The following is a 26,299-nucleotide window of genomic DNA, read 5'->3' as shown; positions in this document are numbered from 1 at the left end:
ACAATTTCAAAGCACTCAGTTCTGATTTTTGGAATTACCTATTAGAGCTCAATTATGGATCCTAAGACTCGGAGTCACACTAGGAAGTAGAGGAAGGACAAACAATAAGCAGCAAAACAGTTATCCTCTTAAGACTCCTGGGCTGAAAGACCTGCTGTTCACATCTAGCAAGTGTACTCAACTTTAACACAGAGCACCCATTGGGCTTCCCAGTGCCTGCAAGCAAACTTTGGCTATCCATTATAGGGCATAATTAACATTCAGAAGTAATAAAGGACAGCAAAACAAGAAACTAGATTTCACTTGGAGAAAACATTTTCTTTGATAATTAAATTTGAGATGCAAGTTATCCTTGGACCAGTCACCTTTAAGTCCTTTCCCCTAGCCTGACTGTATAATAAACATATGCATACTGTGGCAATGCACTCTCATCAAATAATACAACTGCATTTCCATAAACCAGCATATGTAGGTAAGAAAAGCGGTGTGAATCCAGTGCACGGAGGGTACAGAAGCACGCACAGGATTGGGGACATTCTGGAACCCTGCTTCAAGAGGATTACCAATGGCTCTGCATAGTAGCTAGGTTTGGAGGTTGACAGCAGTTGGCCAGGGAGGATCAAAGTCAATGGATCCACTACTATACAAATCCAATAGATTTTGCCCCTTGACAAACCAAGGACATTGGAATGGAAATGGCTGCAGCAGCAGCCACAGCTTGGACTGTATAGCAGAAGATTCTTTTCCCCATCCCTCACGGAATCCCCCTGCATCAAGCTTGATTATTCTAGATTGGTGCAGAAAACAGCCTTAAGCGACACACACAAGGTCACACAGCAAGTCTACAGCACAGCTGTGAATCATAAGGTTTTATTTAAATAAAGCTTCTCCTGCTAAGGTATTAAGATAAAAGATATAAATATAATTAAAATACAATTAAAAATATAATAAACCACTATAACTCAAAATTCAAACAAATAAAACCAATCACAAGGCTCCAATATAAAAAGGGAATAAGGGCATGGAGAAGTGGGCCAAAAAGGGGGCCAAGACTAATCTTTCTAAAAATAAACTCTCAAATGAAATAGCTTTGACTTTTTTTTATTTTATTTTATTATTACAGGGAAGAGAGATGAGCCCTGACAGATGTCGATGTTAGTGATTTAGGAAGTATCTTTTCCACTTTCTCTGCTGCTTTACAAGATGACTCACTAAGGGTTACACTGACCCAGATGAAGGAGGCATGAGCAGAGCAGTCATACAGGAGCCTCAAATAGGCCTGTGGGGAGACTCTTAGAATCACACCAGTGAGGAGGGTACTGGGTCTACATTAATGAATATTCAGTTTTCTAGTATCTTCCAAATGCTAGGAATTTTGGTCTTATAGCAACCTAATGCACTACTACAAGCTAACATTTTCCAAAACTAAGAACAGGGGTCCTGAAGGAGCTATAGCCTAAGCTGATGCTGAAATTGTAGTAATAGCCTTTATTGCAGGTTTAACACTGCTTCCTGTACTAATACATTTTCCTTCAAAATTGGGCATGCATATTTTCTTGTCAGACCAATTTTCTGCTGAAGACACATGAAACCCCACTTTTCATATATGTTTTTGTTCTCCTTACTATAACCCCACAGTACTGAGAGTGCAGGTTAATGTTGTGGACTTAAGTTCTTTGCTGAATGTGGGACTTAAGTATTTGCTTAAATTCTGTTGTCAATGGGACATAAATCCTTTGTTGAACAGAGATGAACTTCAGCACATGTCTAAGTGCTTTGCTGAACAGGGGACTTTGTTCCCTCTGAAGCTTCTGGCACTGCCAATGTCAGAAGACAAGACACTAGGCTAGATGGACCATTGGTCTGACCATGCATGACCATTCTTATATTATTACAACCGAGAAGAAACTCTGTAAAGTAGCATTCCAATTTATTTTATTTTAAAAAAATATAGAGATTTAAACCCCCCCGAAGACAGATCCATGCAGGCAGATCCTATATCCACACAATTTCTCACTGAAGTAAATGCCCAAACCTATTGGATCTGACGGAAGGATTGTGGCCTTAATAGTTGGTTTAGCACCACAGGAACTTCTAAATGATACCTGAAAAAATACACACATATTATATACATGCATGCACACAAAGTTACCTGAATGGGGTATTGATTTTAGCACACAGATAAATTTCTGGATGAGCTGTGAAAGAAATCTTCTCTCTCGATATGCCCTAAAAATCAGACATAGGATCAAAGTATTAATATTTCATAAATGCTGCCTAGAAGTATGTTACATTCCTTATTAGCATAAGAGGTTGTACACTGAATGTAATTTATATCCAGGGTACGTTTATTTTACTAGAATTGTTTCTGGGAACTTTGAAAATTGTACCTTAACTCTTCTGCATCATTTTTAAACAGCAGCAGCAAAACCAAGATATTTTTTGTCAGCAATCATTTTCTCTTATCACCAATCAAAGTGACTTACCAGTTAGCATAGCCAGCGTTTGTAACTTTACTGCAAAGAACTCACTCACTGATTACCACTTTACCATTGAGTCAAAGAAAGTACCAGTAAGTGATCACAATGCAGACAGCAGGTAACTACTGATGCATCACAGATGTATGCTGCATCTTATGCACAGCAGAATGTAAGTGTTTGGAACAGTTAATATTGCTGGGTAAGAAATACATAAACTTCTTCAAAATACACCATTAAGTGTAAGCAATAAGGCTTCAATAATTTCTAAAATCTGTGAGAAAGGGAAATATTTATTCATCAATTATGTGGAATGTTAAATGTTCTTTTTCGGTTTTCATCATATAGATTTTTTCAAGATCTGGTTAATCTGTTGATTAATTGGCGATGATTCAATATATAACCCCTATAAGCATTTCACATGGGATAATCTGCTGGAATGTTGTTCTATAACGCTGTGTCCAGAAGCAGTGCACTATCAACTGCTGATTTCTGTCACTCTAAGATCTATTTAATTCAAACAGATTTATCTCAGGAATACTAAACTGAACCACTACATTACATGCTTTGAATTTAACATAAAAAAATGTTTTTATAACATACTGCATTCGGGTCTTTTCATCCATTTTCTCATCATTCTTCTTGATCAGATTCCAAAATTTTCTAAGCTTTGGTGTCTTTTTCAGTTCTTGTTCCAGACGTGCCTGAAAAGGTGAAATGGTATTTAGCCACCAAAAACAATTATGAACTCGCTTTCATTATACAGGATAAAAATTTAGTTAGGAGGAAAGGGGGAAAAAAATGTAGCACAATGCACAAATAAAAATCTAAAACTAGCCATCCAATAACATGATCAGGTTTCCCCAAACCTTTTCTCAAGTAGTACCTCATACAATCAAGGTTATAACACTTCATGATAGAGACACATTGCACGAATTAATAATCTACTGATTACTCAGACCTAGATGGTCTGCTGAGAGTCTTTAGAAAAGAACCATCTTCCAATATTCGCATCCTGAGATAAAACATTTTTAGAAAACAACAACAGAAAACCTCACTACGAAAAAACCCTGAAAATCTGGTTACTATTTATTGACTTAATCGAAAGATCTGCAGTAGTGAAGCCCACAGAGTATTTTTGGTTTATGAATTAATAACCAGTGTAACCAAGTTCCTCCTCTACCTTGGTGGGTCTTGTGCTTATTGGCGGATTTGCTCGCCTTGGAACTTGACGGCAGCCCTCAGCTTGGCCGTTTTACTGAACCCACAGTCCAGGTCGACTCCTCCTGTGTCTGACCAGGAGTTGGGAGGATTTGGGGGGAACCCGGGCCCGCCCTCTACTCCGGGTTCCAGCCCAGGGCCCTGTGGAATGAAACTGTCTAGAGTGCCTCCTGGAACAGCTGTGCGACAGCTACAACTTCCTGGGCTACTTCCCCATGGCCTCCTCCCAACACCTTCTTTATCCTCACCATAGGACCTTCCTCCTGGTGTCTGATAATGCTTGTACACCTCAGTCCTCCAACAGTCTGCGTTCTCACTCTCAGCTCCTAGTGCCTCTTGCTCCCAACTCCTCACACGCACACCACAAACTGAAGTGAGCTCCTTTTTAAACCCAGGTATGCTGATTAGCCTGCCTTAATTGATTCTAACAGCTTCTTGATTGGCTGCAGGTGTTCTAATCAGCCTGTCTTAATTGTCTTCAGAAGGTTCCTGATTATTCTGCAACCTTCCCTGTTACCTTATCCAGGGAAAAGGGACCTACTTAGCCTGGGGCTAATATATCTGCCTTCTATTAGTCTCCTGTAGCCATCTGGCCCGACCCTGTCACACCAGATAGTAATGTCTTGTTTAGTGAATTTCCTTCCTTTTGTGTGGTTATTTTCAATTGTTTGTATTAAGAAAAAAATGAAACACCATACTCTACTGTATATTAACTTTCCTTGTCTCTAAAAACAAAATTTTTCAAAATACACAAATACTTTTTCCCTGGGAAAAACAAAAAAAAATAGATCAAGTATAAGCCATCACAGACCATTCATTACAAGAAACATAATGTACTAGAAGCTCATTAAAGAAAGTTAAGCTGTGCAAGGATCAATTGAAGCATACAGGAACATAAAAGTGAATGATCATGCTATCCTTAGCTATAATAATTAGAAACAACTCATTTGGACACCCCAAAAAGATTTTAGTTAATATTGCATTTCTCTCACAAAATGACATAGGTATGTAATACACATTAGCTCAGTATATTTATTCAATTAAAAAATCATTACGGTTGCAAAATCAAGCACTCAAAAGTTAGGAAATGCCAGAAGTAAAGTTTCCCCTATGGAAAAATAGTACATGATCATGGACTATCATAATTCATACACACAAGGGGGCTAATTTAAGATTTTATGGGCCACCTTAATTCAGACTTATCCTAACTTCTGAATTCTTCACTTTGCAATTATATAGAGGGTGGTTTTGCATGCAATTTCCTAGGTTTTTAAAAAATGCAAACTGAAAAGAGAAATTTCATCATGTGGAAGCTCACTGACTCCAACATGGTTCATCAGTATGGTTAGAATCTTTGGACACAGGGCACAGAACTGTGCCATTTAAGTTAACAGATAGTATATAGAAAAGGAATACTTGTGGCACCTTAGAGACTATGCTCAAATAAATTTGTTAGAATTTCATGAGCTACAGCTCACTTCAGCTGTAGCTCACGAAAGCTTATGCTCAAATAAATCTGTTAGTCTCGAAGGTGCCACAAGTACTCCTTTTCTTTTTGCATATACAGACTAACACGGCTGCTACTCTGAAACCTGTCAGATAGTATATAGGTTATCATCATCATCTGTGTGAACCAGCCTCTATAGGGAGATTAGGTACACACTTTGCCAGTGTGTTTCAGGGCTACTTGCTGACAGCAGTGGAATAGAGACCCAGAAATCTTGGGTTCTATTTCAGATTCTGAGGATAGGGTATCTAATGCTTACAAACCCTTCTGTCCCTAGCCCCTCCAGTGAGTCCTTATCCACGTCTCCCTGTCACCTCACAGCTCCTCACACCAGTTCCAGTCCCCACCACAAACATACACATCTTGGTTCTTGATCCCAGCTCCCCCAACTCAGCTCCATATCGCAATCCCTAACTCAATTCTTACTCTCTTCATCAGCTCTATCCACTAGTCTTGATCACCACCCCACCACCACCACCACCCCCCTACATTCCTCTGCATTCTAGTCAGGCTGCATTCCAGTCAACGCCAGCAGGGGAGCATTAACAACACAGGAGACATTCTCTCTGCTTACAGTTCCTGTTGCCACAGTGGCCCCCTGGCTGCCAGACAAAGCAACTGCAAGGAAGGTCCTTCTTAGCCCCTACAGGTGCAGCCTAGAGCTGGAGCATGCTCCATACAGATGGAGTCTACAGAGAATTTAGGAGTCACAGTAACAGGTACTGAGCATATGTAAACTGAGGTTCATAACTTGGCCAGGTTCATAACTTGGCCAGATCTGAGCCCTTTTCACAGGGACAGCAGAAAGCACATTCCTGACACCAAGGTGATCTCCCCTGACAAATTTCAAGTCCCTGTTCCAAAGCATGGAGGTGCTAAAGTTTCTCATATGATTACAAGAATGTTTTAAAATGGTCAAAACAATGCATTTTTCCCTGAGCTTGTTCTGAGAAACAGTTGATTTGTTTTTGCTGAATTTAAAAATTATTATTAATAAGACACCTGGCATGGAAGATCTCTCAACCCAACTGGTTAAAGTTTGACAAAAAGTTACAAACAACCAAAAACAGGTCTCATAATGGAAAGTATTAGGAAACCTTAACTGCAATAATTGCTATCCCTGCCGCCTAGAATACAATTAAACTAATTTTTGTAAAAGAATGTGGTAGGTCAAGTAAAGAGAAAGTTCTGGCAAACGTAAAGGAGTTTCTTTTTAAAAGCATTGCATAGGATTTTAAAGTATGTGTCTTCCATTAAAGTTAATGGACATTTCATACTTAAAGCCTTGTGCACTCTTTGGAAGGTGTTTTGCCATTTTTTGTGATAAAATACTTACATGTTGTAGGCCCATCCACATTGGCAGGGAGATGAGCTGCTGCACCTGACCCCTGATCAAATCCACTTCCTGTTACAAGGTATTAAACAGAGAAGTCAACTTAAAGCATTTAAAATCTGTTTACAGAAATATTATCTTGCAAGCATATTCCGAACACCTTTATGGGCTCTACCCTTCACATAAAAAAAATACACACACTATTCTAGATTTAGAAGGTTTCAAACAGTTAAGAAAGAGTTGAGCTCTACACAATGCCATGCTATCTAACAACAGTAACTGGATTATTTTAGGAATCTTCTGTTTTGGTTTGCTTCCACAAATCCTCTGTCAGTACAAGACACTTCAGTTTTCTATTTAATCCATGAAACCCTTTTACCTAACTAACTCAAAGCAGTGTGTCCAACTTAGCAATTGTCACTAGATTTAGTGACTTTTTGGTTTCCCGAGCAAGAAAATAAGTGTCAAAGTGACCAGTGACAAATCTAGCGATTTTCACTGCCAATTACAGTGACATTCAGAGAAAGAAGTCACCAATAGGTATAGTCACAAAATCATTCACAAGCAGCTCAACAGTATTAATAAAATCCATTCCATGCCCTTCTTACTACATTCTGTTGCACACCAAGTCAACGTCATTACGTCTCAATTGAGCATATCCTTGGAAAGAATTGCATTCCAAGGCTTCTTGGGCTAAGATCACTAGAATCTGCAGGCAAGGAAAAGAAGTTTGTGGAGGGTAATTAAAGCCAGGTGCACTTTGGAGAGAGCAGCACATTAGCCAGGGCTTGTTTTTACCCAAATGTGTTCTTGCTTGCTGCTTCATAGTAGATAGCACACCCTGTAATGCAGGGAAAGAAGGCTAACAAATTAGGCAGGGTGGGGGAGGCAGGTTAGCTAGCAAGGAGAGCCACACTGATGGAATGAGACAGGGCCATGTGCCCCAATGGGGCAGGGGAGGCACTGTGCCTCTAGGATTGAAGCCATTACTACAGGATCAAAGATGGAGTTAATTTGATTTCAGTTCCCCTTTACTCCTTCCCTTGGGTTGGCCTGGGGTTAGCTGCCGAGCTGTTTTCAGAAATGAAACCCTGGAAACAGGGGGAATGGGTCTGGCTAGCAGATTTTTGTTTTTAAATCTACTTTCTTGGTTCCCTGCAGCACTGAGCTCAGGTCAGGCGAATGCCCTCTTCCCCCTGGTTCTGAGCTCTCCCTTTCACTAACCTGTCAGCTCAAATCCAGGATGGCAAGAAAGGGAGGCTCAGCTGAAATTAACCTACCCCAGCCAACCAGTGCTGCAGTATACAGAGCGCCTTTCCCAATGAGCAGAGGGCTGAGGTTTCCTTCCCAATGAGCAGAGTGCACCCTCTGATGATGACTGTGTACTGTTGTAGTTGCAGCAGAATGTAGTAAGAGGAGCATGGAATGGATTTTATTAACACTATTGAGCTGCTTGTCAATGATTTTGTGACTATACTCGCCTGTATATGTGGTGTGTGTGTGTTGAATTCTTTGGAAATGTTGTTCGGTGACATTTTTGACTCCTTCAACAGCTACATCAAGTGACTTTTCAAGGTCTGTCTGGTGACTTCCTGCTATATGGAGTTGGCAATTCAAAGTGAAGACAGACAAGATGTGACATGACCATCTCAATCACTCCCTATGCTCAGTGACAGTGAATGCTCTCATTTCCTTCCCTCCACATACCCTAGTAGCAGCACAAGCCTCATTTGTCTCATGACTCCCATTGCTCCATTCACTCCCTCACAGTTTTCCTCAACCTGATGAGAGGATTTTTTCTCCACTCAGAATAGAAGCTTCTTATAGCCTCCCCAAAATCTGAAAAATCCTCCCTTGACCCAACTTCCTCTTAATGCACCATCTATAGAATTACTGAATGCTCCATCTACAACTCTGCCCTTGCTCTCCACCCACTTAGTTTTTGCCCTTTCCACTCCACTGAAACTGCTTTCCACCAAGGTCTCCAATGACCTCTTTCTAGTCAAGCATGAGAGGCTCTACTCTATCTTTGACCTTTCAGACCTCCACAATTTAGCATATGCCTTCTTAACCACTATTCTAAATTTATCTTGTTCCCTATTCCATCTAAGATTCCAGCCTACATCACCAGTTTGATCCCAGTTCCAGTCTCCTCCCACAAGCGCCTTCATAATTCCTTCCATACTGTGCTATGCGTATGGAACATCCTCCCCATATTAGTCCATGAATTCCCACCATGTTCTCTTTCACAGCCCTGAAGATCTACTTTTACGATGATGCCTTTGAGAAAAATGTTAACTCGTAATAGCTAAGCAGAAGAACAACAAAGACGCCTAATATTTATCTTATTTGCTTTCTTACAATATATTTTTACAAAAAAATTAAAACCACCTAGTTATGCACACATCTGGTCAAGGTAAACACATTTTTATTACTGTTTCTCTTAACCATTCTTTCCCATTCCTGCTGGTCATTACTTCTTAGATCCTGTCTTAATTTTATCATAAGTTCTTTGGGGGACAAGCTATATTTTAATCTATTTCTACAGCACCTAGTGCAATACATGTAGGCTTGGAATGATTAAATATTGTATCTCTAAACATCAGTAAAAGTTGATTTCACCATACACACATAACCCAATCAAAAATAATTTGCATCACTGAAATGTACACTGAAATATACAAATAGTCAAAGAAAGAAAAATGCTGCTTGAGAATAACTTAAATTTAACTCTAAGGATATTTACTTTATACTTTGACTTGTGAACAATTTGTATTTTAACAGTTATAAAGCTTTAACTTTTTGAATCTCAGTGATTACTGTCATTAAATAATTATTGTCTGACCCTCCCCATAATGTCCCGCAACTATGAAGATTTAAATTGATTAAAAAACTAAAAAAAAAAAAAATAATCCTTAAAAATAAATATTGTATTGATATTATCCATAAAAAAAAACCAAACACCAGAATTCTCCCAAGCTTAACTACAACACTGAATTTGATTGGTGATTTGTAGGTGAAAACATAATACAAATAATGAAAAACCATCACCACCATGAATGACGGGGGAGCAACATTTCAAATAATGTGTGCATGTAGAAAACTTATGCTCCAGAGAAGCCACACATTGGACAAAAGCTAGTTCAGCATCAAACATCCATCGTATGTAAAATGCAAATTGCACCAAGTTATAATCTATAGTTTTATACTGCTTCCACACATACTTTTGTGTGTGCTTTTTAAAGCAACTATTAGTGCGGCAATACATTAATAACTAGAACTGGTTAGAAAGTGAAAAAAATTGCTATGTCTTTTTTCGATGTTTCATCGAAATTTCATTTACATGGAAGTTTTCCATCCAGTTCTTAAGACACAATTATAAAATAAAAGCACATTTCCCAGTATAATATATAGTTATAAATTTTACTGAGCTTAAGACTCAAATAACAGTCTTACGCTCTCTTAAGTCTTCTATAGTACACACTCCACTTATTACAGCAATAAGTGTCCCTCTCCCAACTTTGAGATAAGACACTGCATCCCCTTGCATGCCCTTTGCCATAACAGGAGTCAGTAGCTGGAAGGAGGGAGAAGGGAATGGAAGAGTACACAAGGGCCACAGCAACTACCACAACCTTCCCTACTGCACCCAACTCCTGAGGATAGGAATTTCAATGTATGTCCTATTTAGCAGACTCACCAATTAAATCAATCCAGCTCTCACCTGGAACACCACAACCATATGGAAAATATTCAAACATGTTCAGCATAACTTACTAAACTGTTGAAGCAGTGATCAAGGAAGAGAAGGAGGACTGTCTGTTCGTGCAGAGACAGTTCACTGTCACTCTCATCTAATGATGCTTCCAATATACATTTGAAAAAGAAAGGAAAGTGCTCTGGCTTCTTTTTGAATGTCTAGAAATAGAAGGGAAAGTTGTATTTTCAATTAGCTCCAGTCAAAACTATTTACCATCTAAAAAAAAAAAAAAGAAAAGAAAAAAAAATTTAAGTTCCTATCAAAATCCACACATGAAAAACATTGTGGCTGATTCTCTGCCCTACTTTGGTCCCTTTATGCTTCTTACACAGTACAAATGGAGCAGAGATTGGCCATATCTTCCTGTTCCAGAATTCCCATGGTGTGCAGGAGTCTCCAAGGGCAGAGCACTGGCTGGCTTTGACACACACTTTACCTCGTTTGTGGCCCACGTGATGTGCTGGGGAGGAGGTATGTCAGAAACCTGGCAGGAGTACTCCATGTTTTGGTTAGGCTCAGCTAGCAGAGGGGCCTATGGGACTGTTACCAGCTGGTGCCAGTTAGATCAGCCCCCACACCACTCTAACCTGTGTCCAGTCCCAGTCAGGGAATCAGGTGGATTCTGACTAAAAAAAAAAGTCACAGCTGTTTGGTGGTGAGAGCAATGAGTCTTGCTCTAGCTCCTACCCCACAAAGCCACCATAACAGGGGCACTCTCAACAATCTCAGCAGAGAAAACAAGAACTGGATAATCATTGGGACCAGTTGCCCCTCCAGAACAAGACTCAAGGACACGGATAGGAAGGTGTGAGGAGGCTTGCACCTGTCACTTCCCATGCTGTACCTTTGCTGATACAGAAGCTGCAGAGACCTGGGCAAACGGAGTCACTCAGGCTCCAGGTTATTCATCTGTCCTGTTTCACTAACACTGAAGTAATTTCCTTTCCTTTCTCTTGTAAGATCAATATAGTGGGCACTATTAAAAAGTAAACTAACATACTACTGACTTTACTGTATGATCACCTGCCTATACTCGGAATGTATTGAGGTACAATGGGATTTTTAGTAGTAGGGGTTTTTTTAAACTTTGCGCATGGTATATTTTTACATCTAATGGGGATCACTATTTCATTGATATATATATATATTTTAAACCAGTAAATCATATTAGGAGGAAAATGTGCCTCTGCTCTAAAGTTTGCATATTCTATTTCTGCCTAGATTATTTTTAAATATATATAAGCAGGCATCAACAATATAAGAGGTTTACTTAAGAAATGGTATTCTGAACTAGTTACTAGTAAGTTCAGTTCATAAATAAAGCATTTTCAGTTTATATAAGCCACAAAAATATACTCAAAGGTTTCAAACAAGAAGCTGACAGAGATAAAATAGTTGTCCTACTTCCAGTGATACATTTTTACACACACAAATGTAGTTTCCTCTTGGCATTTTTCTTTCTACTACCAGAAAAAATCCTTCACCAAATGCCTGACTTTTTGTCAAGTGTCCAAAAAAAACATATCTGAAATGCAAAGCCATTACACAGTAGAACAAATGATTTCATATCAAAGGAGAAATCCATATGAAAAGAAATCTTTCATCTGTCTACTACTTTTCTCAAAAAAAGAACATACAACTGTTTAAAGTACTCTGACAGACAACCTCAGAAAACACACCATTTACTTTTAACATTGTAGGCTCTGCTACCTTCCATCACTTTAAGTGGGCACAGTGTGAAAGCTGCAACTTGTGGATCAAAGTCAATGCTAGCTGTAACTGAAATTGGTTACCTCCCACGCAGGTACATTTTCTCTGAACTTCTCATTCACCATACAGCAGATTGACATTAAATAGGCCTTACTGGACACCTCTGGAGAATAATTCATCCACAGGTAATTTTCAAGGTACTGGCTGTGAAGAGAAAGAATTTCTCATTAGTTTCCACCACCCACCTAATCTGTCACTTATCTGAAAAAAGCATAATTATCTACAGATTTTTTTTTATAATCAATCTTTACAATCTGTGAGTAGTTCCTGAAGTTAAATCTAATCTAGGTCATTGCAGCAAAACTTACTGGATAGGCACAGTATATGGAGAGAGATGAATTACTCACTTGGAAGACTGTTGATTAAAGAGATTTTACGTGTACTAGGTGGTCACAGCAGAATATCATAAGCCTGGACATTATTTCATGTTGATTTTCCAGTAGCAGTAAATTGAGTTATTCTCTTCATATGACACACACTTCAGATGCTTCCTCTAGTACTCAGATACAAATGCCAGCTTTCTCTCATGAGAGAAAGCTCTATGGCATAACACCACACTTTATGAAAGGATTATTAATATATGTATTTTACTTGATAACAGAAAATGACTAAGCAAAGATTATACATAGAAGTGGTCTACAAAGGCAACAAAATGGTGTAGTTCCACAGGGCAAGCAATCTAAAGAAATTAACACATTAGACTGAATAAAACCCAAAATCCTAATTTGCCTTTGCAACTGCAGAGCCCACAAAAGCTCCATGAGCTCATTTTTATTTATTTACAGCAGTTCTACCCAAAACCAGAATGCCTGAGCACCACACACAAACATTAATGGATTTAGCCTCACAATGCCCCCTGTGAAACAGGTAAGTATAATTATACTACTTTTACAGATGGGAAAACAACAGAACAGTTAAATGATTTTCCCCAAGGTCAGAAAGAATATCAATGGCTGAGTCAGGAACAGTAATCAAGTCTCCTTAGTCCCAAGATTTGGCCTTACTTGCCCCCAGCCCCTTTCAAAGACTGCAATCCATCTGTGGTTTGTATGACAACTGGACTCAGAGGAACTATATTGGGGAAGTAAGGGCATGTTCAGTTTTCCTGTAATGTCTTAGCTGGGAGGCTTTTTCTTCTTTGACTGATAAGCTAAAGCCCTCTACATGGGAAACAACTTTAAAAATAGAGGTCAGTCAAAAGAGATGAATCAAGGTCACTTCTGACAAAATAGGCCTCCACTCTTGATGGGAGCCATGATTTGGTGCTACAAAACAGGCAACCTCCAATTCCCCTAAATCCTTCACTCCTGAGGGGAGCATATAAGGAAATTCTGCATGCTGAACCAAATGGAGGAAGACAGAATATCTGGGAAGTTTCCACAGGCTTTTCTTTGAGAGGATACGATATGAGCCCAGAGTAAGTACTTAAATAAACAAAGTCACTAATAGTTACAAAAATTACACAAATAAAATAAACCACTATAAAGTAAACAAGAAATAGTGTTCTCAGTAATTCTCGCTTTTTACAATCTATGACATCAAATTAAGCAATTTCTTTACAATTAAAAAAACTCCAACTAATATGTTAGAGTGTGGTCTGAAGTTTCACATACCTTGCTTATAATTGAGAGGTAAACTAAAGCCCTTTATCAAAAATAAATAAGCCTTGAAGTACTACAGTTTGAATAAAGGAATGCTGCTATTTAATTTGCTATTGTTATTAATTTGCTTCCCAAACATTACAAATATTTCATAAACACTTATCCATCTGACAACAAACTTCAGGTTACCCATGGATATTAGATGAACTATCCCAACAATTTTATAGAAAAAAAAATAAATACATTTTATATCAAAAGGGTATATAGTGCTGCACAAGAGGAGAGCAATGCCTTAGCAGTAACTTCTCTGCCCAAAGGGACCTGCATTCTAAGGACAAGGTTGGTGCACCACAATACAGTGCAGAAATGGAGTGGCACATGGCCATTCTAAAGATGGAGGGTTTGCAGGATTAGCCCTCTATGTATAATTTGTTGGGAGTTGCACATATGGACAGTTTGCACAATTGGGCCCAGAGTATGGAGAGTGGTCCGCCCCAATAGGTGAAGAAAAAGCCTCACATCACTCAGAGACACTTCTGCGCTCTTTGAAGATTCTCTGGTTCTTGCAAATGTGCTTGCCCAGTCATCCTCAACTGGTAGAATGGTAGCTGATGGGGACTCAAGGATAGGGAAACATGAAATGTGTATATGAAGATGGAAAAGACTGAGGCTCTGATAGGGAGATGGGGAGAGACAGAAAAGACACAGGGTTTAGGGAAATAGTGGGGAGTATCAGCACAAAGAACCTCTAATACAACTTAAAGAATGGGGGCTTATTGGAAAGATTAAAACAGTACACACTACAGAGTACAGTAAAAGCTGGGTTATCCAGCCCTATATTAACCGGAAAGCTCTATAAACCGGCATTTCTAATCTTCATTGAAAGTCTGGTTTATAGTCCAGTTGGCACGAGGCAGACAGGCTTCCTACCTCACTCTGTATGGCTCCACGGAAGCGGCGACATGCCCCTGCTGCTCCTAGGTGGAGGAATGGCCATGCGGAGTTCGGAGTGCAGGAGGGGGATCGGAGCAGGCGGTTGGGGTACAGGATGGGGCTTGGAGTGCCAGATCCAGGGGGCACTCACCATGGGGCCGAATCCTGTCCTGGCTGCTCCTAGGCAGAGGTGCAGTAGGTGGCTCTGCACACTACCTCTGCCTGCAGGCGCTGCCCCTGCAGCTCCCATTGGCCACCGTACCTGGCCAATGGGAGCTGCGGAGCCAGCACTCGGGCAGGGACAGCGCGCAGAGCTGCCTGACACGCCTCCGCCTAAGAGCGGCCAGGACAGGTCGCCGCTTGTGGGGAGCCACCCGAGGTGAGCTCCTCCTGGATCCGGCACCCCGAACCCACTCCTGCACCCAAACTCCCTCCCAGAGCCCACCCCCCCAACCCCAGCCCCACCCCCCCACCCAAATGCCCTCCCTCTTAGTTAACTGGCATTTTTCATTTACTGGCACCCCCCATTACCCCAACATGCTGGATAAGACAGCTTTTACTGCATTTCTTTAGAAGGGTATCAATGCCAACTGGAAATGAAGTAAGCAGCTACTTAATCGCCATCATCAAAACCAGAATTGTATTTGATGTTGTCCTCATATCTTTTCAAATACAAAAGGGAAGAAACGGGAGAAAATACCAACATTTAAAAAATGAACATTTTGTTTCTAAGCTTATCCTACATTTCTAATAAATGGGCCCATTTGTATATCACACTCCTTCCCTTCATCTCTTGTCAGCAGAAAAAGGGATAAAAAGCTTGTGTTTCACAGAGGCGAAGGGACAGTTTAGTCCTGGCCAAGTGCCAGCTCATGCTACCTCCCCAGTAGGTGAGAAATCAAAGCGAAATCAAATATTAATTTACAATTAATGATGGCATTTCATACATTTTCTTTTTTTGTGGTTTATCCATTACAGTGAAACTTTAAAACAATAAAGCAGACTTTTTCTTAATCATTTCTAAATATCAGATTTCCTTCACCTGACAAGTGAACAAGTCATACTACTGTCCTTAAAATGCAGCATACCTCACAAATGTTGCACATTAATTATGTGCCTGATCCAAAGACTCCCACTGACTTCCATGGGCTTTGAATCAGGGCCTGTAAGAGGTGTCCACAATTTATCACTACTCTCTGCATAATTGGTACTCCTTTTCAGTGCTCTATATTTATTTACATTACAAATTCAGGGTCATGAAACAAGACCTTCTAAAAAGCGTTATCCCACATCATATCCAGTTTTCTGCACTAAATTTTCCTATTTGTCTCATTCTGAGCGTTAGCAAGTGTAGATGGACGAAGTGTACTACCTTGCAAGCTCCTGCGTCTGACCTTTAGTTTCGCTGGTTATCATAGAGAGTTAATTTTTATTTCACTCCAAAACTTACCTGAATTCAAGAAGCATTATCTTTCTAATGGCAAACCTAAAAAGGAAAAAAGGACAAAAGTGAAACAGAAAAGAAAAACTCTCATGCTTATCTTCAGTATAGACAATGACTCAGAAAAAGTGTAAAACTTTTCCTTTACTTCATGATTTGTAAATAAAAGTTGTACTCTTCTTCTAAAACTTCTGTGCAACTTCTTTCAGATATTGCCTTGAAATGACAGCTAAATGGATCCCAAATTAACTTCAGTACCTATTCTTCAAAGGCAACAGATTAGATTTTGAAGGAATCCCACATGAATTCACTGTAATAAAAATCTACAAATGGTAATTTTTAACCCAAATTATTTTGGTTACTTTATAGGTAAAGAGGATTAAAAATAAAGCAACTGTAAATCAAACTCTGATGTCCCAGATTTTAAAATCATATCTCTAGATCCTGAATTTGCTTCCAGGGATGTTAACTTATACGGATTCCATGAGCCTTCAAGGATATCAGTTGCTGCTCCCTCTCCTCTGGATACAGTCATGGAATGTTGTTTTTAACCTTACACAATGCTTTGCCTCATCCTCTTCTCTATTTAATATTAAGGCTCATTAGAGTATGTTCAATTGTTTGTGCATGTGAAATATTCTTTTTAGCAAACTGTTATTAGTAAACTAGGGAAAAGACATGAATAAGACAACAACCAGAAGAGGAGGTCTCCCTAGCTGTCAGCTCCTTTACACATCTCAAAGAGGAATAAACTGCAGGGAGATCACAGAGGTTAGGAAGGAAAGATTCATCTCCCCATTGACTGGGAACTGGGGGAATGCTAAAATTAACGACCACTACAAAGACCACCTTAGGCTACAACAAATCACATAAAGGGAACAGAGAACGGAATTCAGAGAATGATTTATTCACTATATCAGACCATAGTTAGATCATAGTTCTAGCCATAAAGAAAGCTCACATTTAATCTCTGAAATCACATAAGTCAACCAACAGCCATTACTACACTTTTCATTCATTTTCTAACTTTCATATTATTAAAGTACCTTAAATCAGCATGAATACATGTCTTCAACATATTCTAAATAATAGAGGAGCAACATTGTACTGACCTTGATTTGACAATTTCTTTTGTATACACATCTTCAATAACCTATTGCAAATGATACATTAAAAATTATATTAATTAAGAATTCATACTTTTGGTTGGATTCATTTTCATATTCTAGACATTAAGGTTTCTGAAATCAGAATTGCCATTAACTAGATGCTCTGTGTTTAATAATATTTGGGGAGTCCTCAATTATATCAATACTACCTTGCATCCTTATTGCACTTTTCCTCCACAGATCTTAAAGAGCTCTACAAAGGTAGGTAAGGTCTCACAGGAAGTCTTTGGCACTGCTGACTAAACCCAATTTTGAAACTAACTAGTAATTCTGGGTAGCCAATTTAAGTTCAGTAAGTATTGCGCAACTGCCCTCAGAAATTCAGACCCCTTTAAGATCTTTCAAGTTGGGCAAACACACACACAAAAAGAGGTATCCAAAACCACTAGAAACTTTTGAAAATCTGGGCCCATGACTTGTATGCTAGATGACACCATCACTACAGAACTTCATCCAGCAACCACACACTATATTTTTCATTATTTTTGCTTCCTTTAAGCCAAGAATTGAGCGTTAGGGTTGTCCTTGCAAAGCACATGGAAGCTGCCTGTAATATTTCATAAATATTATATATTCCATCTGTTTGCCTTCGTTACTGTGTTGTTTATAAGGAATTAATTCAAAAAGAGGATAGTTGCACATAGGCAGAAAGAGAGACAATAGCTTCATAAGCCCATCTCCATAAACACTGGATTGACAGTGCTAGAGCCATCTGCTGTGATGCAATGGCCAGATCCCACAACTGGTCTTGTTAAACACATTTCTACAGGAATGTCACAGCCCTGTAAAGATTGTGGGGAGATCAAAAGCCTCAAAGTTTTAAAGACAGACAGGAAGAGGGAAGATGGTAAGGTGAAGAGTGAGGCAGACTGCTGGGGAGGAGATTGAACCTCAGTCCCCATAGACAAAGAGGGTCCGGGATAAGTTAGGCCTACATAACCCTTTAGGTAAAACTGATATGTGCATAGGCCTTGTACTGTGTTAAAATCCTTTTTTATTTTTATGCTTTGTTTTGGGTCACCGGTCACGGCTGAGCAAGCACGGTTGGTGCATAGGGTGCTATCCTATCATGGTCTATGATTGGTAGGATCATAGTATTCCACCCCAAGACAGGTGAAAGCAAGACACCTGTAAGGGTGATGCACTCTGGGAGTGAAAAGAATGGGTCAGAGGTGCAAATGGCCCTCTGAAACATGACAGTCCCTATAAATGTCACTGGTTGCCAACATGACACGTTTGTTCCTTCTCTGTGGAAACTTTTGTATTTCAAGTATTTAAGATTATACTGATCATGTTTACATGAAGACAGCCAGGATCTATCTACACTGCAATTAAACACCTGCAGCTGGCCCATGTCAGCTGACTCGGGCTCGCAGGGTTTGGGCTACCGGGCTATAAAACCGCGGTGTAGATATTCAGGCTCGGGCTGGACCCTGAGCTCTGGGACCCTGTGAGCTGGGAGGACCATACATCTACACCAAAATTTTACAGCCCTGTAGACCGAGAACTGCGAGACCAAGTCAGCTGACACGGGCCAGTTGAAGGTGTATAACTGCAGTGTAGACATACTGCCAGTGTCAAGCAAGCAGTTTCACAGACCTGCTGCTTCCGTACATGTCAGAAGATGCTAGTAAAGTTTACAAAGAGAATCTAAAATATTAGGTCTCCTGAGCACATATTCCTAAATTTACTTGTATAACACTAGTAATAAAATAATAATAATGATATTGATAACACTGATTCCTTATATAATGCTTTTCATTGGTGGATCTCAAAGTTTCACAATCCTTTAATGCATTTATCCCCACAACATTTATCCCCTATTGTTGTGAAATAGGAAGGCATTTTATGGATAGGGAACTGAAGCACAGAGGCTAAGTAACTTGGAAGTCTATGGCACAGCAGGGAATTGAACCCATGTCTCCCACATCCTAGGCCAGTGCCCTAAGCACTGGACAATCCTTCCTCTTAGTCTATGCTATCACCACAAAGATGATCTGATGCATCAAAAGACCCAGAACATTAAGGAGTCATCTACTATACAATTATAACAGGTAGATGAGCTAATTACAGCTCAGTTTCAATTTATTTACAGTGCAGACAAGATCTTAACTAAAGCCCCAGACATGTTATAGTGGAATCTATTGTAATTAGATCCACTGACTCACCTGTTGCTGTTGGGTACACAGAACCAAAGTTGGGTTTGGATTCTGCACTACTGCGTAACACAAAATTTGCGCAGAATTGATGTTCCCCACAGATTTTACTCCCCCCCACAGAATTTGTGATTTCTCCCACCCACTGACAGCCCCAGCCACCCGTGGCTGATAGCAGGAGCATGATTATATTGTTATTCCGACAAATAAAATATGCAGAATTTTGCAGACCTTTAAAATATCATGCACAGAATTTTTATTTTTTTGGCATATAAATCCCCCAGGAATAGTTTTGGATGCTCTATTATGCCTGATCCTGAAACCTTGTGTACTTAACTTTATACACAAGTAGTCCTACATAAGGAACTGATGTTGCTGACAAGAAGAAAACTGCAGCCCTTCAACATGGTGAAGGCAAAGACTCTTGTCCATCTCCTGGATGGAAAAGACCAAGGACTCTTATGTTAGAAATATTATTGGACAGAAGCTGACTTATGTACTTTGATCGCATCAGGTGAAGAGCTGGAAATAACCTTGAGAAAATTATCATGGAAGAAACGGTAGGAAGTCATCAGAGTGGGGGACGACCAGTGAGGAGAGGATTAGCTGATGTGCGACAGATCACAGGTAGGTCATCTGCTGAGCATGTAAAGTTAGCAAGGGATCAATAAGTCTTCAGAAACTTCTACTATGTCGTCCCAGCATTCAGATATGAATAAATGGGTTTACTACTACTACTTCCTAGTCCTACATAAAGTTAAGCATGTGCATTTGCAAGATTGGGGCCTTATTAACATGCAAGTGTATTTATCAATAAAAATCAGAAAGATTAGCTGATAAAAAGTTAACTAGGTTGTTTTGGGAAATTTTCAAGACAATACCAACAAAATTTAGAATATCAACATTGGTTGCCTAATACCCTAAAACTGGGTTTTCTGTTTTCTTGTATAGAGAAACTCTACTTCGGTGATGAGTTCCACGGGCTGGAGGGAGGACTGGGGACGACAATCTTACATACTACTAGCCAAGAATTTTTCAAACGTCCTTCACTCTATTACATCCTGTTAATATCAATGCAAGTAATAACCCAAGTTTTTACCTTTGAATCAAAAGGTAATTTTTTCTTCACATGTGGAGCCCAGTACTTATTTGCCAACTGTAAGGGGAAAAAAAAAGTTTTTCATTAAACATATGGACAAATACACAACCATCTGTAACTAGTCTGTCTATTTTATAGTGAACCAAAATGTTTTTATTCCATATGCTAGCTAAATTTAATCTAACAGATAGATACACCTAATAAAAAGATGCTAAGTCATGCACCGCTCTGTAGATGATGTGGGAAGGTTCAAGTTTGATGAAAAACTCTGGAGTTTGAGAGCTCCGGAGCATGTTTCTCCTAAATCATCTTGATGGTGCAACAGGAAGGGCAGGCGGGCTCCCCACACAGTATGCATTGGTCATAGGCCTCCACCCAAGCAGATATTCTAAGACCTCCTGAGAAATTTCAGAGGTTTCAGGACATTCAGAAAGGGCCATGGGACTTCTGTTAAAGGCCTAGCACCTCCTCACTACTCCCCATCTCCTGCAAGGTTAATGAGATATGCTGCCACAGGCTCCATGGTCATCTCTGAGGAAGTTTCATTCTGAATGAAAGAGAGGAGGATGCATTGGACAGAGAAGAACAGGAGTTCACATAAAACTGCTTAAAACCCACCTGTTTCATGATACATTCCAATTACATGAACCTTCAGCCACAGTTATGATGTTCTGGTTATTCTGTACCATTACAAATTGTTTTCTTATAAAGTCCCTCAGGTCAGAGGACCTATTACTCGCTTGGCAGAGACCTTCCTGTTGTACAGCAATATATTTCAATACTACCATACAATGACAACTTGAAAAATCCACTCCCCTACAATAAATAGAGAGCTTGCTCTACAAGTTTCATGAAGATCTGCTGAGTCAAAAACTGCAACTAAAACTTAGATTGATCTAAGTATGTCGTTCAGGAGCATGAAGACATTCACACCCCTGAAAGACATAGTTAAGCTGACCTAAGTCCCAGTGTAGACACCACTGGGTCAATGGAAGAATTCTGCCTTTCCAGGGGGTGGATTTACTACAGAGATGGAAAAACCCCTTCTGTCGCTGTAGTAAGCATCTACACCACAGTGGCACAGCTACAGTGCTGCGGTTGTAAGGACTTGTAACATAGACATAGCCTCTGACGTTGCCTCTTCCCGTGCCGTCTCCCTTCACAGAACTTGGGCAGGCGTGTTAGGTGTGCATTCCCACAGGGTAGGTCTCGGGAGCCACAAAGAAGCAGCAAGGGACAAAAATCATGCAGGGCAGTGGGCACGACAGTGAAACGGTGACTGACTGTGTTCACTCAGTCTCTATTCATTGAGTTGGGTTGATATAGATGGGATGGGAGACAGCGGCAGGGATGAGGGCAAGATTTCATGCACCAATAGAGCTTTGTATAGTGACAGCTCATGCTTGGCTTTTGCAGCTGCTCTTGCAGAGGAATTGTCCAGGAGCCCTCGCCGGAGAAGCAATTGGCAGAGGTGGACCTGAGCAGCCTGAAAATCCTTCTTAGGAGACATGAACAGTCCTCAGCTTTCTGCCTTCCGCATAACTGGCTGTGAGTAAGCAGTCAGTGCTTTGAATTCCTCATCTGTACTTGCTGTCGTTTTCTTCACATGCCGTGTGCTTCTTCGTTGGGTAGGGGGACCTGTGGGATTAAGGCTGGGGAAGGGACCAGAGTCTGCTGTGCAGCGTGACTATTTCAGGTGCAGTTGCAAGGGGTGCTTTTTAGCTGTAATACTTCCACTTAAAGAAGAATGAGATTTTAGCCCTCGTGGTTGTAATGATAACCTTCCAAACGTGACCCAACTGTGAGACAAAGCTACCATGTTGAGTCTGCTTACTGACAACTCAGATCATGTAATTAAAGAAACCCAGGCCAACCCTCCATTAAACCACTGAACCTCGTGCACTTAGACCGGGTCAGCCAAGGCTGCCAGTTGGTGGCGGGGACTGCAGGTGAGTGGAGGGAGTGTGCGAAAGGAGACAGGCCACACAAGCGTGCGAGGGAAGCACGGACAGACACGGTGTCGAACTGCCCAGGCACTGTACACACCTTGCTCCATAAACCAGAGCAACGCGCTGCCTACAGAGGCCCCTAAAGCCAGGAGCTCAGCGGGATCAGACACTGCAAGGCCAAGGGGCTGACCCGCGCTTACACCGGGACAAACGTCTCCAAGGCCCAAACCCCCAGCCGCCCGAGGGGGGCCGTTAATCACTAGCCTCTGAATGAACTGGCCCGGGAGAGCCCAGGGCAGCTAACGGGCCTGGCAGCGCAGGGCTCCCACCCCCCGTGGCCGGTGCTACCCCTCGCCATGACACTCGGCCGCAGTGGGGGGGGGGGGGGAGCAGATATTCCCCACCCCGGCCCCTCCCGCCCCTCACCTGGGTCACGAACTCCGCGTTGATCTGCGCCACAGTGGGCGCCACGATCTTCTTGGGCTGAAGCGAAGCCGCCGCCATGCCGAAGCGCGTAGGGGGTCCCGGCGCCTCACACACTCACTCCCGTCTCCGCCCGGGAACCGGTCTCGAGGCACGATAGTTCTGTTCCGTCCCCCCGCCCCCGAATGGACTCTCCCAGCCAGAGCCTCAGCCAGCCCCGCTGAGTTACTAGCCTCTCACTGGGCGCTTGCCGCTTGGGTCAGGACAACGGAAGTTTGGGGAGAAAACGGAAGCGGAATTGGCGTCCGGGTCACCATAGAATCTCCAGGGCTAGAGAGGCAGACCGGCGGGGTCATAGAGATCGAGCGCTCGTTGCTAGAGCGGCAGTTAGTGTAACTGCAGCAAGATGGTAATGGGCGCCCTCCTCCCCCCACACTCTCTCCTTTTTTTGGCCAGGTGAGTCGGCTGGGAGCCTGCGCTGCTGTGGGAGCCAGGAGGGAGTGTGGCAGTGACAGGGCACCATCCCATTCTACAACACAGCTCGGTCTCCTCCTTGCTCACACATCCCGCCCTGTGCCCTTACACCAGAGATTGGGGGCAGGTCCTGGGGTTGCCCTTTAACCCCATCGTACTATTCCAGGGACCAAAAGTACGGGGGGTAAGCAAGAGGTGCCCGGGGAGAGAGGCAGTAAGGGAGACCATGGCAGCGCCTGACCCCAGTGCTGCAAAGGAGAAGGCTCTCTCTCCAACAGTGATAAGGCAACGCCTAGGGACCAAGAGGCTAGTGATACCAGCTGTGAAGAGGGAGCAGAGCAACAGGAGTGAGAGAGCTCAGCTACCCCAACCCTATTTCTAAACAGAGCAATTTTCATGTATCATTAGTGATTCGTTTTTCTTCTACACCTTCTGCCAACATAACTCACACCCCCAGCACCATCCCACTGAGTGGTTGGATAATGTGAGAGTTGAATGAGCCAGCAATGGTAACTAACTAAGACCCAGTGCTTTAATTCACACTTTAGAGGCTCATAGTTATTGCACTATAGGTCCCCGGTTCAAACTCATGTCAGGCCAAACAGTGTCAGTTATACCAGCAGATCTCTGTCAGAGGAGAGACACAGTAATACTACAATATGGAGGAAATTTTCAAGCTCTATTGTCAAGGGGACAAATTCTCATCTCAGTTATGCACATACAGCTGTGAAGCAGTGCCAAGGAAGTGCTATTCCTGTCAGATTTTGGAATTGGGTTGGACAGAAGAAAGTCTCCAGCAGATTGGGAATTCACGGCACAGAATCTGGCCCAGGAACTTCCAACTCTTTGTGCTTAAAATAAATGTATCTTGTCACCTTTTTATATATGCTGTACGCTATTTTGTGTTAATGGCTGTGGTGTTAAATTTTACATTTTTAAACACATATTTCAATATGCCAACACTACATGCAGGATAAAACCAACTGTGCTGGCATCTTAAAAGGTTGTGACATTAAATTGTATAAGATTTTAAGCCTGTTTCCTGATTTTGCATTTGTAGTATGAAGAATATAGAATAATAAGAAATAGATAGTAGCTTGATATAGAACAGCAGTAAATTCACTTCTAAAACAAGTGAAAAAACACTTATCCGAGTGATCTGAGCAACTTAAACTCATGGTGGAACTATAACTTTGAATTCCTTGATGTTCTTAAATTAAACTTCAGATTATTTTTTAAAACTCATATCAAAACTACATTTATTTAAATTTCAGTCCTACCTATTCATTTTAGATTTTACCATGTACTACTGTACCCCAGAGCCAGAATTATCCTTTAGAAGTGAATTATTTCATTGTCATCTCATTGCGAGTTGCTCCTGTTCCATCATTCATTTAATAAGCCTTATCCCCTATCTCTAAGAGATCTGAAAACATCTCTTAGGTGTTACAGTAATACACAATAATAATGTAAGATCCCTAATTTGAGTTCAGATGTACAGTAAAATTTTGTGTCTGGAATATATAGTGAGCCTGATTCACATTGAGTAGTATGTTATGATGCTCTGCACTAGTACTTTGCAATCCACCTCAAGTAAAGGACAGAGCAAAGCTGTATTATTCCAGGAGCAAATTAGGGACTGAACTGCAACTCTGACAGTCATAAAATGATTCCCCCCCCCCCCCCCCGACTCCTTGGGGGCCTTTTTCTGACACAGCTTGCTTCCCTTTCTGGTACTGAGCAGCTTATTGGGGTGGGCTGCACAGCCCAGGCTCCATCTATTCCTGTTTCTGCCTCTTAGAAGCATCAGCCCAGTGGCAAATCTTCCCCACACTGCTGCCAGCAATATGGGAAGCCTGCACAAGGAAGTCCTTAATGACGTATATATAATGGAACCAATATTGTTAGATGATAGGTTTTTAATGCAAATCAAAGTAAAATATTGCTATCAAGAGTGATGTCTAGCTGACAATCACCACAATATAAAACTTTTTCCAGTCCAATATGCAGTAATTGGGTGTCAGAGTTAAAGAACTTGGAAAGATACAATGAATTATGGATACAGATATAGATGGATATAGTGCAATAGTAGATGTATGGGTGGGAATTGGTATGTCTGCCATTTTCAGTTACCACAAATATGAGCAGAATATGTATCCCTTGCAACTGCCTAAATCTCATTAAATGTAAGGCTATTGATTAAGGTTGGATAAAAGGAAATGCCTGTTTTACCCATCACACTGGGTTCCATATTATCCCACACGATGCACCATTACTTAATGTAACATGACAAAATTGTACCAAAGATGTAAAGAAACTGACAATCTTCCCGTTGGGTAAAAAGGGCCAAGAGTAGTGAAATAATTATATGAACCTGGGAGTCCTGCAATTCACAGAGTCCTGAAAATGATTTTCCATCAACTCACTGCAGATCTATGGAACATAATTTTATAAGTAACTATGGCAGGAGGGCATATATTTCCCTTCTCAGTAAACAGATAATACTGTGACATCAAGACATTCTAATGTAAATATTGTATTTTTCTAAAACCACTTAACATTCATCTGACTTCAGTTCCTTTAAAATAAAGTATGGGGGGGGTGGGGAGAGTAATACACATTTTGAATTATGTTTGCAGTTAAGAAACAGAAGCAGACAAAATATTTTCTACACAGCAAGCTGGAGACTTCTGGGATAAATATTTTTCCACAGCAACTAAAGGAAAATGTGGAGACATGGAACCTGCAAACACCAATCCCAGCCAAGTAAACTGGTTTATGAGTTGTCTAAACATTGGTAGTTTTTGTTTCAGTTTTTAAAATACCATAATCCTTCAGTGACAGCAATAGAAATCCTTAGCGGTGCCAGAAATATCAACTGTCAGTAAGTGTTGTCCTCCGTGGTATATTACTTACAATAATACAGGATGCTTTCTTGTAATAGGCATGTTTCCATGGTGCACAGGAAACTAAAGAAATGGTAAGC

General features: G+C 40.9%; 1 protein-coding gene across 3 annotated transcripts in view; it reads right to left on the bottom strand.

Annotated features, from left to right (window-relative positions):
* The window catches only part of AQR (aquarius intron-binding spliceosomal factor), a 113,043-nt gene extending 89,924 nt beyond the window's left edge, over positions 1–23,119 (bottom strand). The window contains exons 1-9 of one of the 3 annotated variants that reach the window (XM_077818957.1): positions 22,843–23,119; positions 20,468–20,524; positions 17,156–17,196; positions 16,053–16,088; positions 12,092–12,212; positions 10,316–10,456; positions 6,542–6,610; positions 3,081–3,181; positions 2,153–2,229 (exon numbers count right to left, since the gene is read on the bottom strand). In XM_077818957.1, the coding sequence (XP_077675083.1) occupies positions 2,153–2,229; positions 3,081–3,181; positions 6,542–6,610; positions 10,316–10,456; positions 12,092–12,212; positions 16,053–16,088; positions 17,156–17,196; positions 20,468–20,524; positions 22,843–22,920 (721 nt within the window). In that variant the 5' untranslated portion in view covers positions 22,921–23,119. Of the gene's footprint in view, positions 1–2,152; positions 2,230–3,080; positions 3,182–6,541; positions 6,611–10,315; positions 10,457–12,091; positions 12,213–12,415; positions 13,802–16,052; positions 16,089–17,155; positions 17,197–20,467; positions 20,525–22,842 lie in introns of those variants that run through there. The other 2 variants (XM_077818956.1, XM_077818958.1) reach the window with 2 other exon arrangements.
* Between the last annotated feature and the right edge of the window lie 3,180 nt (positions 23,120–26,299).

This window comes from Eretmochelys imbricata, chromosome 6 (assembly GCF_965152235.1).
Source record: "Eretmochelys imbricata isolate rEreImb1 chromosome 6, rEreImb1.hap1, whole genome shotgun sequence".
Classification (NCBI taxonomy): Eukaryota; Metazoa; Chordata; order Testudines; family Cheloniidae; genus Eretmochelys; species Eretmochelys imbricata.
This window is presented reverse-complemented; position numbering and strand designations above follow the sequence as displayed.